Raw genomic sequence first — 15,938 nt, forward strand, 5'->3', positions numbered from 1 at the left:
ACAAGTCTAGCAAAAATGTATGGTCTGGAGTGTCATGTGTGGATGCAATAGCACTTATTAGCAGACACATTATCTGGCGTTTTGTTTCGCAATAATATGCAAAACCAACTTTTCTTAGCTTCTGGTACCTGCTGATCTGTATTTGGGATCTGCATTAGTACTGAAAATGTGCGCACATCCGCCTTTGTAGTCGATAAGCTTCTTCTTTTTCTCTATCTTCTTGTTATGTGACATTGCCATTTCTAATATAAAGTAGTGTAAAGTTCTTACTTATATATGTCAGTAAACCTGCCATGAAGGCACTAAAACATACCGGTGTAGTGAGTTTACATTATTCACCCAAGGAACTTTAGTTATTAGAGAGTTTGGGTCGGACGTTTTTTCACGGGACACATTTCCGGCCTTGTTGTTGTTTCCGGATGAGGAGATGCTGCTCCGTTATTGATTGAAGTAAAGTCTGAATGTCATTAAAACAGTTAGCGCCATCTTTTGACACTTCTTCCACTCCCGTTGTCAGGTTCAAACACTGATGACATCTATTAAACAAGACAGAGAAGCAAGGAATTAAACAGAGACATAATTCAATTTAGCTCAATTGAGGAGAAACGTCTGGGCTGTAATCTTTGCACAGTCTCCCACCACGCTCTGACGAAAGATTGTACGCCTCCTCTTTTATTTGGACTTTCCCTGATTACATGGCAACAGCTGTTTAGCTCAATTGAGGAGAAACGTCTGGGCTGTAATCTTTGCACAGTCTCCCACCACGCTCTGACGAAAGATTGTACGCCTCCTCTTTTATTTGGACTTTCCCTGATTACATGGCAACAGCTGTTTCTAAAGGAAGGGGGTCGTAAACAGCCGTCGCCTTTGGTTACAAAACAGTTTTCTCTATCTTCTTGTTATGTGACATTGCCATTTCTAATATAAAGTAGTGTAAAGTTCTTACTTATATATGTCAGTAAACCTGCCATGAAGGCACTAAAACATACCGGTGTAGTGAGTTTACATTATTCACCCAAGGAACTTTAGTTATTAGAGAGTTTGGGTCGGACGGTTTTTCACGGGACACATTTCCGGCCTTGTTGTTGTTTCCGGATGAGGAGATGCTGCTTCGTTATTGATTGAAGTAAAGTCTGAATGTCATTAAAACAGTTAGCGCCATCTTTTGACACTTCTTCCACTCCCGTTGTCAGGTTCAAACACTGATGACATCTATTAAACAAGACAGAGAAGCAAGGAATTAAACAGAGACATAATTCAATTTAGCTCAATTGAGGAGAAACGTCTGGGCTGTAATCTTTGCACAGTCTCCCACCACGCTCTGACGAAAGATTGTACGCCTCCTCTTTTATTTGGACTTTCCCTGATTACATGGCAACAGCTGTTTCTAAGGGAAGGGGGTCGTAAACAGCCGTCGCCTTTGGTTACAAAACAGTTTTCTCTATCTTCTTGTTATGTGACATTGCCATTTCTAATATAAAGTAGTGTAAAGTTCTTACTTATATATGTCAGTAAACCTGCCATGAAGGCACTAAAACATACCGGTATAGTGAGTTTACATTATTCACCCAAGGAACTTTAGTTATTAGAGAGTTTGGGTCGGACGTTTTTTCACGGGACACATTTCCGGCCTTGTTGTTGTTTACGGATGAGGAGATGCTGCTCCGTTATTGATTGAAGTAAAGTCTGAATGTCATTGAAACAGTTAGCGCCATCTTTTGACACTTCTTCCACTCCCGTTGTCAGGTTCAAACACTGATGACATCTATTAAACAAGACAGAGAAGCAAGGAATTAAACAGAGACATAATTCAATTTAGCTCAATTGAGGAGAAACGTCTGGGCTGTAATCTTTGCACAGTCTCCCACCACGCTCTGACGAAAGATTGTACGCCTCCTCTTTTATTTGGACTTTCCCTGATTACATGGCAACAGCTGTTTCTAAGGGAAGGGGGTCGTAAACAGCCGTCGCCTTTGGTTACAAAACAGTTTTCTCTATCTTCTTGTTATGTGACATTGCCATTTCTAATATAAAGTAGTGTAAAGTTCTTACTTATATATGTCAGTAAACCTGCCATGAAGGCACTAAAACATACCGGTGTAGTGAGTTTACATTATTCACCCAAGGAACTTTAGTTATTAGAGAGTTTGGGTCGGACGTTTTTTCACGGGACACATTTCCGGCCTCGTGGTTGTTTACGGATGAGGAGATGCTGCTTCGTTATTGATTGAAGTAAAGTCTGAATGTCATTAAAACAGTTAGCGCCATCTTTTGACACTTCTTCCACTCCCGTTGTCAGGTTCAAACACTGATGACATCTATTAAACAGACAGAGAAGCAAGGAATTAAACAGAGACAGAATTCAATTTAGCTCAATTGAGGAGAAACGTCTGGGCTGTAATCTTTGCACAGTCTCCCACCACGCTCTGACGAAAGATTGTATGCCTCCTCTTTTATTTGGACTTTCCCTGATTACATGGCAACAGCTATTTCTAAGGGAAGGGGGTCGTAAACAGCCGTCGCCTTTGGTTACAAAACAGTTCAAAGAAACGGTGCCTTGACGGGGGTCAGGTCCTGCTTCCTCTCCGCTTTGTAGATCTCGGGTCAAGACAAAATCTTCCTGTGGATTACAATACATCAAAGAAACCGACACCTTCATGTCGCTTCCCATCCTACACAGTGGAGTTTTCCAAGCCTTTTGATTGGTAAGATCAAAGACAGCTTTTGTCCGGGAACTCATTGAAACACAAAGTTTTGTGATGACTTAGATACAATTATTCTGACACCCGTCCTTGCACGCTACACCGCTACAACAAAGATGACGGGGAGAAGACGCTGTCAAAGTGGAGGCACGTAAATAAGAGCGCCCACAAAACGGCGCACCCTGAAGCGACTGTCAGAAAGCGACTTGAAGATGATGTGTAAAACATCATCTTTGCAACATTTTGACCAAAGTACCACCATTACATGTTGTGTAGACCACTGATAGGGTTTTACATTTAGAAATAAATCATAATATGACCCCTTTAATGCGCCTTATAATCCGGTGCGCCTTATATATGAAAAAAGACCTGACTAGACCCGCCCATCGGCAGTGCGCCTTATAATCCGGTGCGCCCTATGGTCCGAAAAATACGCTAATTGCAAAAAACATAAACAACAAACGTGTTGGTAACATAAACTTGTGTTTGTGTTATATATTTTGCTTAGAAATATGTAACTGTGAGCAAGTTGCGGAAACATTCGCATATTTCCACACTTTATTTTCCGATCCATTGATTTATTTGTTCGCGATCTCGTCGCCGCTAGAAATAGTTGGTCTACGTAAGCGCTCGTAATAACAATATCACTAATAATGGGTTAATATTCAGTTCATAAGTAAATGGAGTTGTACAAGTGGCGTGCTCGCAGTCCCACTGACACATACGCCGGGTGTGCAGAGTTGACAAAGGTTTAATAGTTTTTTTTCCACAGCTCATCAGACTAACGTTCGTTCTAGACTTTTCAGTCTCTCCCAATACTCCTCCTCCTCCTGCACTCGGCCGCTCACTGTTAAAGACAACAGATGATTACAAACCCTGTTTCCATATGAGTTGGGAAATTGTGTTAGATGTAAATATAAACGGAATACAATGATTTGCAAATCCTTTTCAAGCCATATTCAGTTGAATGCGCTACAAAGACAACATATTTGATGTTCAAACTCATAAACTTTATTTTTTTTTTGCAAATAATAATTAACTTAGAATTTCATGGCTGCAACACGTGACAAAGTAGTTGGGAAAGGGCATGTTCACCACTGTGTTACATGGCCTTTCCTTTTAACAACACTCAGTAAAGGTTTGGGAACTGAGGAGACACATTTTTGAAGCTTCTCAGGTGGAATTCTTTCCCATTCTTGCTTGATGTACAGCTTAAGTTGTTCAACAGTCCGGGGGTCTCCCTTCTGCTATTTTAGGCTTCACACATTTTCAATGGGAGACAGGTCTGGACTACAGGCAGGCCAGTCTAGTACCCGCACTCTTTTACTATGAAGCCACGTTGATGTAACACGTGGCTTGGCATTGTCTTGCTGAAATAAGCAGGGGCGTCCATGGTAACCTTGCTTGAATGGCAACATATGTTACTCCAAAAGCTGTATGTACCTTTCAGCATTAATGGTGCCTTCACAGATGTGTAAGTTACCCATGTCTTGGCCACTAATACACCCCCATACCATCACACATGCTGCCTTTTACACTTTGCGCCTAGAACAATCCGGGTGGTTCTTTTCCTCTTTGGTACAGTTTTCGCCTTGCATAAGAGAGTTTTAACTTGCACTCACAGATGTAGCGACCAACTGTAGTTACTGACAGTGGGTTTCTGAAGTGTTCCTGAGCCCATGTGGTGATATCCTTTACACACTGATGTCACTTTTTGATTTGAGAGATGGAAGGTCATGGGCTTAGCTGCTTACGTGCAGTGATTTCTCCAGATTCCATGAACCCTTTGATGATATTACGGAGCTTAGATGGTGAAATCCCTAAATTCCTTGCAATAGCTGGTTGAGAAATGTCGTTCTTAAACTGTTCAACAATTTGCTCAGGCATTTGTCGACAAAGTGGTGACCCTCGCCCCATCCTTGTTTGTGAATGACTGAGCATTTCATGGAATCTACTTTTATACCCAATCATGGCACCCACCTGTTCCCAATTAGCCCGTTCACCTGTGGGATGTTCCAAATAAGTGTTTGATGAGCATTCCTCAACTTTATCAGTATTTATTGCCACCTTTCCCAACTTCTTTGTCACGTGTTGCTGGCATCAAATTCTAAAGTTAATGATTTTTTGCAAAAAAAAAAAAGTTTGTCAGTTTGAACATCAAATATGTTGTCTTTGTAGCATATTCAACTGAATATGGCTTGAAAAGGATTTGCAAATCATTGTATTCCGTTTATATTTACATCCAACACAATTTCCCAACTCATATGGAAACGGGGTTTGTAGATTAACACGTACCACCTGTGAAATCTAATCACCTGCCAGCTGTGTCTCGCCGTCAGCACATGCCACGACCCTATCCGATGGTGCTCTTCCTCAGCACCATAGACAGCGGCGGTGACTTTTGCTCCTGAAAGCGTGCTGGCCACACCTCCCTCCACAGGGGTATTGTTTGTTTTCATGGGTGCAATGACATCATTATTAATTGTATCACATCAAGCCTTGTCCTGAGTTTTTTGTTATTTTTCTGTGTGTAGTTTTAGTCACTGTCTTGCGCTCTTATTGTGTGGTTTTCACTTCCTGTTTTCTCCTTCCCGGCTGCAGCTTTTTTACGCCCGCCTTTTGAGCGCATGTCCCCTCACCTGTTTTCTGTTGGTAATTAGCACTATTTAAGTCGAGCTCGTACGGACGCACTTCCTGTGGACGCTTTTCCTGCCGCACGTCTCGCGCAGTTAAGTTTGTTCTTTGTTCCGGCATTGCGTTTATTACCTTTTTAGCCTCCTTGTGCTTCCAGAGCATTTCCCACCTCTCGCTTTTTTGTCATTTAAAATCTCCACATCAAATACCTGAAATCTATTGTTAGCTGACTTTTGCTAAAGTGTATTTACGATTTAGAATGCATCAAAAATTTAACATATGTGTTGTTTTCTTGGGATTTTGGGGGCAAAATTCCCCTGAAAGTGCAGATCCCCTTTAAGGTATTGGAAATAATGACAATATCATGTTAGAAGTTGTGTGTTTATGTTTTGTGTTTGTGTGTTTTCCAGGATGAAGTGCTGACAGTAATCAGACGAGTGGATGAAAACTGGGCAGAAGGCATGCTGGGAGACAAGATTGGTATCTTCCCCATTCTCTACGTGGAGGTAAATTCAAGACGTCACACACACACACACACACACACACAACCACACACACACATTCTTGTATTTCTTACCTTCTTGAGACCTCCGAAAAATACCTCTCTTTAAGACCACCCTTTCTAGATATATAAAGATTTGTATTTACAACATTAATAATATATACATACTATGCAAATATAAAAAAGCTTGTTGTGAAAAATGAGTTGGAATTTCACAAGAAAAAGGTCACAATTTCACAAGAAAAACCTAGAATTTTGGCAGTATTATAATAAAAGTCGTCATTTTACTCGACGCAAGTCAAGATTTTGCAAGAAAAACTAAACAGCTGTGCAATATAATGATAAAAGTTGTAATTTTACAAAATTTTACAAGAACAGCTTAACATTTTGGTAGTTTTATGAAAAGAGTCGTAATTTTACTCGACAAAAGTCGCAATTTTATGAGAAAGCTTTAACATTTTGGCAATATTATAAGAATCTGAATTTTTACTTGGCAAAATTGTGACAAAAGTCATCATTTTACTCAAAAAAATGTCACTATTTTAGAAGAACAAAAAAATTTGCATTTTTTTGATAAAAGTCAGAATTTATACGACAAATGTCACCATTTTTCCATTAAAAAGTAATTTTACATAATGTAAATATTTTACATAAAATATTGCAATATCACAGAAAGAATATGAGAAATTGTTCCCAATTTTATAAGAAAAAAGTCGACACATTGTGAGAAAAAGACTGCTTTTACTTCATTTTTTAAAAAAATTATTTTTTGTTTGTAATAGTTTTTTAATCTTCATTATTTACTTCAAGTTATTACAGTATGTCTCTATATACATATTTATTTATTTTGTTTTATTAATTTTGGCCAAAGGGGCACATCTCAATTTCTTACACACACTTGTTATTTCATATGTTGACCAGAGGGGGAGCACTTTTAAAAGCGACACACAGTCAATTAGAAAAATCCCTCCTTTTTGAGACCACCCTCATTTTGATAGATGTCACCAGCAGGGGGTGCAAATGAGACATTCTCTATTATTGGGACCATGATTTATGTCATCACTTGTTCACACCTCTTCATATGGAAGATACTTTTCCTTCTTCATATCTCAAGCAGGGTAGAAATACAAGAACACACACACACACACACACACACACACACACACACACACACATTCTTGTATTTGTTACCTTCTTGAGACCTCTGAAAAATACCTCTCTCTTTAGGACCACCCTTTCTAGATATATAAAGATGTGTATTTACAACATTAATAATATATACATAATATGAAAATATAAAACAGCTTGTTATGAAAAAAGAGTTGGAATTTCACAAGAAAAAGGTCACAATTTCACAAGAAAAACTTAGAATTTTGGCAGTATTATAATAAAAGTCGTAACTTTACTCAACGCAAGTCAAGATTTTACAAGAAAAACTAAACAGCTGTGCAATATTATGATAAAAGTTGCAATTTTACAAAATTTTACAAGAAAAGCTTAACATTTTGGCAGTTTTATGAAAAGAGTCGTAATTTTACTCGCCACAAGTCGCAATTTTATAAGAAAGCGTTTACTTTTTGGCAATATTATAAGAATCTGAATTTTTACTTGGCAAAATTGTGACAAAAGTCATAATTTTACTCAAAAAAATTCACTATTTTACAAGAACAACAAAAAAATTGGCAATATTGTGATACTAGTCGGAATTTTATATGACAAATTGCACCATTTTGCATTAAAAAGTAATTTTACATAAAGTGATAATTTTGCATAAAATATTGCAATATTACAGAAAGAATATGAGAAATTGTTACCAATTTTATAAGAAAAAAGTCGACACATTGTGAGAAAAAGAGTGCTTTTAGTTATTTTTTTAATTTTTTGTTTGTAATAGTTTTTTAATCATTATTTACTTGAAGTTATTACAGTATGTCTCTATATACATATTTTTATTTTTTTTGTAATTAATTTTGGCCAAAGGGGGCACATCTCAATTTCTTACACACACTTGTTATTTCATATGTTGACCAGAGGGGGAGCACTTTTAAAAGCGACACACAGTCAATTAGAAAAATCCCTCCTTTTTGGGACCACCCTCATTTTGATAGATGTCACCACCAGGGGGTGCAAATGAGACATTCTCTATTAGATGCAATGTTATTGGGACCATGATTTATGTCATCACTTCTTCACACCTCCTCATATGGAAGATACTTTTTCTTCTTCATGTCTCAAGAAGGGTAAAATACAAGAACACACACACACACACAGACATTCTTGTATTTTATACCTTCTTGAGACCTCCGAAAAATGCCTACCTTTTGAGAACCCCCCTTTCTAGATATATAAAGATTAGTATTTACAACATTAATAATATATACATACTATGCAAATATAAAAAAGCGTGCTGTGAAAAATGAGTTGGAGTTTCACAAGAAAAAGGTCACAATTTCGCAAGAAAAACTTTGAATTTTGGCAGTATTTTTATAAAAGTCGTAACTTTACTCAAAGCAAGTCAAAATTTGACAAGAAAAACTGAACATTTGTGCGATATTATGATAAAAGTTGGAATTTCACTCAATAACAGTCGCAATTTTACAAGAAAAAGCTTAAAATGTTGACAATTTTATGAAAAGAGTTGTAATTTTACTCGACAAAAGTCACAATTTGATAAGAAAACTTTAAAATGTTGGCAATATTATAATAATAATCGGAATTTTACTTGGCAAAAGGATGACAAATGTCATGATTTTACTCAAAAACTGTTTTACAAGAACAAAAAAAAAAGGGCAATATTGCGATGCAAGTCAGAATTTTATATGAAAAATGTCGCCATTTTGCATTAAAAAGTAATCATTTCACATAAAAAAGTAATAACTTTACGAGAAAATATTGCAATATTAGAGAAACAGAAAGAATATGAGAAATTGTTCCCAATTTTATAAGAAAAAAAGTTGGTGAGAAAAAGACCTGCTTTTAGTTCATAAATTTAATTGTGTTGTTTTTTTTTTGTTTTTTTTTACTTCAGCCTATTACAGTATGTCTCTATATACATATTTTTTATTTTTATTTTTTTAAATTAAATTTTGGCCATAGGGGGTGCATTTTCAATTTCTTACACCCACTTGTTATTTCATATGTTGACCAGAGGGGGAGCACTTTTAAAAGCAGGGGTGCAAATGAGACATTGTCTATTAGATGCAATGTTATTGATGTATGTCATCACTTGTTCACACCTCCTCATATGGAAGATACTTTTCCTTCTTCATGTCTCAAGAAGGGTAAAATACAAGAACATACACGCACACACTTACACGCACACACACACACACACACACACACACGCTTTAAAGTGTGAAATTATGAAGAAGCAACACTTCAGTCTCAAGGTGCAGGAAACCAACCTGTGCTCCCCACAGATAACATTGTACACCCACAGGACACTTCATTAGGGACATGGAGGACCAGCCAAATCTATAGCCGTCTAAAATCTGACAAACTACTGATTCACACTTCATATAATCTAGTTTAGGGATTTTTCGGAATTTGTGAAACTGACACAACACAAAAAGAATGTCATTATAAGTTAATAATATTTACACAGACCTATTAGCATATTAGCTAATGGCGCTAACTTGATTACATTACGATAGCACGTACAAATATGCATGAAAACACTCCTACAGACATCACACATGGGACACTTTAGTCAGTAAGAATTGTTTTAGTTATATTGTAAAACCTACAAACGTTGCTTGGAGTGACGAATGAAGAATCCTTTCGAGCAGCAACGCTATGGATGGCTTTCCATCGGGTTTGAAGCAGAAACAGGAAGTGCATTGTCAACCGGCGCCATACCACAAACAGTAACGCACCGTTCCAGTGTCTCTGCCGGCGTATGTGAAAACTATTTGTTGAATACATAACATCATGTCCGGTAGCGGAGAAAAATCCATTGGCCGCACCGTTTTATAAGCCGCAGGGTTCCAAGCGTGGAAAAAAGCAGTGCCTTATAGTTTGGAAAATCGATCCTTTGTACTGTCTTTAAAGTGTGTGTCTCTGGGTGTTGTTGATAAATGGCTTTCGCTTTGCATAGTAGAGTTTTACCTTGCACTTGGAGCAATAAACTGTAGTTAGTGACAGTGGTTTTCTGAAGTGTTCCTGAGCCCATGCGGTGATATCCTACTGTAGCGACCAACTGTAGTTACTGACAGTGGTTTTCTGAAGTGTTCCTGAGCCCATGTGGTGATATCCTTTACACACCGATGTCGCTTTTTGATGCAGTACCGCCTGAGGGATCGAAGGGCACGGGTGTTGCCGCTTACGTGCAGTGATTTCTCCAGATTCTCTGAACATTTTGATGAGGAGCGTAGATGGTGAAATCCCTAAATTCCTTGCAGTAGCTGGTTGAGAAATGTTGTTCTTAAACAATTTGCTCAGGCATTTGTTGACAAAGTGGTGACCCTCGCCCCGTCCTTGTTTGTGACTGACTGAGCATTTCATGGAATCTACTTGTATACCCAATCATGGCACCCACCTGTTCCCAATTAGCCCGTTCACCTGTGGGATGTTCCAAATAAGTGTTTGATGCGCATTCCTCGAGTCTTTTTTGCCACTTGTGCCAGCTTTTTCGAAACGTCTTGCAGGCATCCGATTCCAAATGAGCTAATATTTGCAAAAAATAACAACGTTTTTCAGTGTGAACGTGAAATATCTTGTCTATGCAGTCTAGTCCAGTGTTTTTCAACCACTGTGCCGCGGCGTGAGATACAGTCTGGTGTGCCGTGGGAGATTATCTAAATCCACCTATTTGGGTTAAAAATATTTTTTGCACACCAGTAATTATAGTCTGCAAATGATGTGTCGGTGCTGTCTAGAGCTCAGCAAAGTAACGGTGTAATACTCTTCCATATCAGTAGGTGGCAGCCGGTAGCTAATTGCTTTGTAGATGTCAGAAACAGCGGGGGGCAGGGTGCAGGTAAAAAAAACGTGTCTAATGCTTTTTCGTGCAGGTAAAAAGGTGTTTAATGCTTAAACCAAAAACAAACAAAAGGTGAGTGCCCCTAAGAAAAGGCATTGAAGCTTAGGGAAGGCTATGCAGAACGAAATTAAAACTGAACTGGTTACAAAGTAAACAAAAACAGAATGCTGGACGACAGCAAAGACTTACTGCGGAACAAAGACAGCTTCCACAATGTACATCTGAACATGACGTGACAATCAACAATGTCCCCACAAAGAAGGATAAACACAACTGAAATATTCTTGATTGCTAAAACAAAGTAGATGCGGGAAATATCGCTCAAAGGAAGACATGAAACTGCTACAGGAAAATACCCCAAAAAAAGGAGCGCAAGACAAGAAGTAAAACACTACACACGGGAAAACAGTATAAAATACAAAATAAGTCAGGGTGTGATGTGACAGTACACCTACTTTGAGACAAGAGCTATAGTGATGCATGCTTGGTTAGGGTTTAAAGTCATATCCAACAATTGCGACAACGACTTTTTACTGTCAACTGAGTTTCGTTTTTTTAGTGATTTCTGCTGGTGGTGTGCCTTCGCATTTTTTCCACGCAAAAAATCTGCCTTGGCTCAAAAAAGGTTGAAAAACACTGCCATAGAGAATATAGGACATTACACACGGCGCTCAAAAATCTGTCAGAATGTTTTAGTACGACTCTGGTAAGCTACGAAGTTGCACCGCTTGATGGATTGTCGGAGCATTATGACTACAGTAGTCAGACGTACCGTGCTTCACAATGTGTTAATTCCACCACTGTATATATCGGTATCGGTTTATATCGGAATCGGTAATTAAGAGTTGGACAATATCGGAATATATCGGCAAAAAAGCCATTATCGGACATCTCTAGTAAAAAAGGTTGCGTGGCGAGTCGTGGCGGTCACGTAAACATCACTCCCCGATCCTTTCGACGACAAAGCAAAGAGCGAAAAGAGGAATGATTTCCGCCCTACTTACCACCGCCCACACCTTGTACTCCTGCAAGAGAGCCAGAAAGAGGGAAGGTGCGATCACTTCTGACTCCTCACACCCCTGAAGGCATCCCTTTTCATCTCCTCCTCCCCTTGAGCTCATGCTAAGGGAAACCATTTTTTTTTTTTAGAACACACCGCTCGTGTCCTGCCTGGCAACATCACACACCTTGTGAATCCACTTCTCACGTGCACATCCTGGCCAAACAATCGTCCGTCTTGTATCCGAGCCAACACAGCACGTGTATAACGACGTAATAACACTTCATCTTGTCATGCCATTGTCAGGCCTCCAGGCTTGTGGAATAGAAGCATCTTCACGTATATCGACCACCTTGTCAAATGACTTCGAAAAGCCAAAAGCGGTGAAGTTGTCAAGTTGTGTAAATGCTAAATAAAAAGAGAATACAATGATTTGAAAATCCTTTTCAACTTATATTCTATTGACTAGACCAGTGTTTCTCAACCTTTTTTTGAGCCAAGGCACATTTTTTGCGTGGAAAAAATGCGAAGGCACACCACCAGCAGAAATCACTAAAAAACGAGACTCAGTTGACAGTAAAAAGTCGTTGTCGCAATTGTTGGATATGACTTTAAAGCAGGGGTCACCAACGCGGTGCCCGCGGGCACCAGGTAGCCCGTAAGGACCAGATGAGTAGCCCGCTGGCCTGTTCTAAAAATAGCTCAAATAGCAGCACTTACCAGTGAGCTGCCTCTATTTTTTAAATTGTATTTATTTACTAGCAAGCTGGTCTCGCTTTGCCCGACATTTTTAATTCTAAGAGAGACAAAACTCAAATAGAATTTGAAAATCCAAGAAAATATTTTAAAGACTTGGTCTTCACTTGTTTAAATAAATTCATTATTTTTTTTACTTTGCTTCTTATAACTTTCAGAAAGACAATTTTAGAGAAAAAATACAACCTTAAAAATGATTTTAGGATTGTTAAACACATATAAATGTTTACCTTTTGAATTCCTTCCTCTTCTTTCCTGACAATTTAAATCAATGTTCAAGTACATTTATTTTTTTAATTGTAAAGAATAATAAATACATTTTAATTTAATTCTTCATTTTAGCTTCTGTTTTTTCGACGAAGAATATTTGTGAAATATTTCTTCAAACTTATTATGATTCAAATTCAAAAAAATTATTCTGGCAAATCTAGAAAATCTGTAGAATCAAATTTAAATCTTATTTCAAAGTCTTTTGAATTTCTTTTAAAAATTTTGTTCTGGAAAATCTAGAAGAAATAATGATTTGTCTTTGTTAGAAATATAGCTTGGTCCAATTTGTTATATATTCTAACAACGTGTAGATTGGATTTTACCTATTTAAAACATGTCATCAAAATTCTAAAATTAATCTTAATCAGGAAAAATTACTAATGATGTTCCATAAATTATTTTTTTAAGTTTTTCTCTTCTTTTTTTCGGTTGAATTTTGAATTTTAAAGAGTCGAAATTGAAGATAAACTATGTTTCAAAATTGAATTGTCATTTTTTTCGTGTTTTCTCCTCTTTTAAACCGTTCAATTAAGTGTACATATCATTAATTATTAATAATAACATAGAGTTAAAGGTAAATTGAGCAAATTGGCTATTTCTGGCCATTTATTTAAGTGTGTATCAAACTGGTAGCCCTTCGCATTAATCACTACCCAAGAAGTAGCTCTTGCTTTCAAAAAGGTTGGTGACCCCTGCTTTAAAGCATAACCAAGCATGCATCACTATAGCTCTTGTCTCAAAGTAGGTGTACTGTCACCACCTGTCACATCACACCCTGACTTATTTTGTATTTTATACTGTTTTCCTGTGTGTAGTGTTTTACTTCTTGTCTTGCGCTCCTTTTTTTTTGGTATTTTCCTGTAGCAGTTTCATGTCTTCCTTTGAGCGATATTTCCCGCATCTACTTTGTTTTAGCAATCAAGAATATTTCAGTTGTTTTTATCCTTCTTTGTGGGGACATTGTTGATTGTCACGTCATGTTCGGATGTACATTGCTCCACAGTAAGTCTTTGCTGTCGTCCAGCATTCTGTTTTTGTTTACCTTGTAGCCAGTTCAGTTCAGTTGTTTTTATCCTTCTTTGTGGGACATTGTCGATTGTCACGTCATGTTCGGATGTACATTGTGGACGCCGTCTTTGCTCCACAGTAAGTCTTTGCTGTCGTCCAGCATTCTGTTTTTGTTTACCTTGTAGCCAGTTCAGTTCAGTTGTTTTTATCCTTCTTTGTGGGACATTGTCGATTGTCACGTCATGTTCGGATGTACATTGTGGACGCCGTCTTTGCTCCACAGTAAGTCTTTGCTGTCGTCCAGCATTCTGTTTTTGTTTACCTTGTAGCCAGTTCAGTTCAGTTGTTTTTATCCTTCTTTGTGGGGACATTGTTGATTGTCACGTCATGTTCGGATGTACATTGTGGACGCCGTCTTTGTTCCGCAGTAAGTCTTTGCTGTCGTCCAGCGTTCTGTTTTTGTTTACTTTGTAGCCAGTTCAGTTTTAATTTTGTTCTGCATAGCCTTCCCTAAGCTTCAATGCCTTTTCTTAGGGGCACTCACCTTTTGTTTATTTTTGGTTTAAGCATTAGACACCTTTTTACCTGCACGAAAAAGCATTAGACACGTTTTTTTTACCTGCACACTGCCTCCCGCTGTTTCTGACATCTACAAAGCAATTAGCTACCGGCTGCCACCTACTGATATGGAAGAGTATTACACCGTTACTTTGCTGAGCTCTAGACAGCACCGACACTCAACAACAACACATCATTTGCAGACTATAATTACTAGTGTGCAAAAAATATTTTTAACCCAAATAGGTGGATTTAGATAATCTCCCACGGCACACCAGACTGTATCTCACCGCGGCACAGTGGTTGAAAAACACTGCTCTATGGAACATCAACAGTTTAGGTGTTGCTTGCTTAAATAAAATAGTGAACATACTAGACAACTTGTCTTTTAGTAGTAAGTAAACAAAAAGACTGCTGACGTATGCAGTAAGGAGCACTATATTTTGTTAGGGGTGACACCGGTGAGCTATTGTGTCCCCCTACCGTGTGTAGTAATGCATTTTGAGCTATTCCTCATCCTCCAGTGATAATGTTACTTGTAAGAAACTTACTTTATCTTTCGCCATGGAGGCCAGGATTAGTGATTTAGACGTAGCTTTTTACTGGAGTTGTTGAAACGGCCACCCTCAGTGTGACCTGTATGGCTGTTGACCAAGTATGCATTGCATTCACTTCTGTGCGTGAAAAGCCGTAGATATTATGTGATTTAAGGTTTATTGGCGCTCTGTACTTCTCCCTACGTCCGTGTACTACTATATACAGCGGCGTATATAGTCATACATTGTACTTTTTCAAACCGATACCGATCTTTTCCGATATTACATTTTAAAGCATTTATTGGCCGATAATATCGGACTGCCGATATTATCGGAGTCTTGTTCACGAGTGGGGGAAGAGTGGATCGTGAGATCGACAGGTGGATCGGTGTGGCATCTTCAGTAATGCGGACGCTGTGGTGAAGAAGGAGCTGAGCCGGAAGGCAAAGCTCTCAATTTACCGGTCGATCTACGTTCCCATCCTCACCTATGGTCATGAGCTTTGGGTTATGACCGAAAGGACAAGATCACGGGTACAATGAGTTTCCTCCGCCGGGTGGCGGGTCTCTCCCTTAGAGATAGGGTGAGAAGCTCAAAGTAAAGCCACCGCTCCTCCGCAGATGAGGTGGTTCGGGCATCTGGTCAGGATGCCACCCGAACGCCTCCCTGGGGAGGTGTTTAGGGCATGTCCGACTGGTAGGAGGCCAACCCAGGACACGTTGGGAAGACGATGTCTCCCGGCTGGCCTGGGAACGCCTCAGGATCCCCTGGGAAGAGCTGGACGAAGTGGCTGGGGAGAGGGAAGTCTGGGCTTCTCTGCTTAGGCTGCTGCCCCCGCGACCCAACCTCGGATAAGCGGAAGAAGATGGATGGGCATGACGGCGCGCCGTCACGTCGTGACATAGCTGTTTTTACGAGCAGAGGAGCATGTTGGGCAGCGCACACACACAGAGTACTTACAAGCAGACACAGTGTGTAGACAGAAAAGGGA

At 38.9% G+C, this 15,938-nt stretch overlaps 1 protein-coding gene across 1 annotated transcript in view; it reads left to right on the forward strand.

Annotated features, from left to right (window-relative positions):
• LOC133665308 (E3 ubiquitin-protein ligase SH3RF3-like) overlaps positions 1 to 15,938 on the forward strand; it is a 289,756-nt gene that overhangs the window by 204,519 nt on the left and 69,299 nt on the right. Inside the window, exon 3 of the mRNA XM_062070567.1 lies at positions 5,747 to 5,842. Coding sequence (XP_061926551.1) covers positions 5,747 to 5,842 — 96 coding nt within the window. The remainder of the gene's footprint in view (positions 1 to 5,746; positions 5,843 to 15,938) is intronic.

Source organism: Entelurus aequoreus, linkage group LG14 (genome assembly GCF_033978785.1).
Source record: "Entelurus aequoreus isolate RoL-2023_Sb linkage group LG14, RoL_Eaeq_v1.1, whole genome shotgun sequence".
Lineage (NCBI taxonomy): Eukaryota > Metazoa > Chordata > Actinopteri > Syngnathiformes > Syngnathidae > Entelurus > Entelurus aequoreus.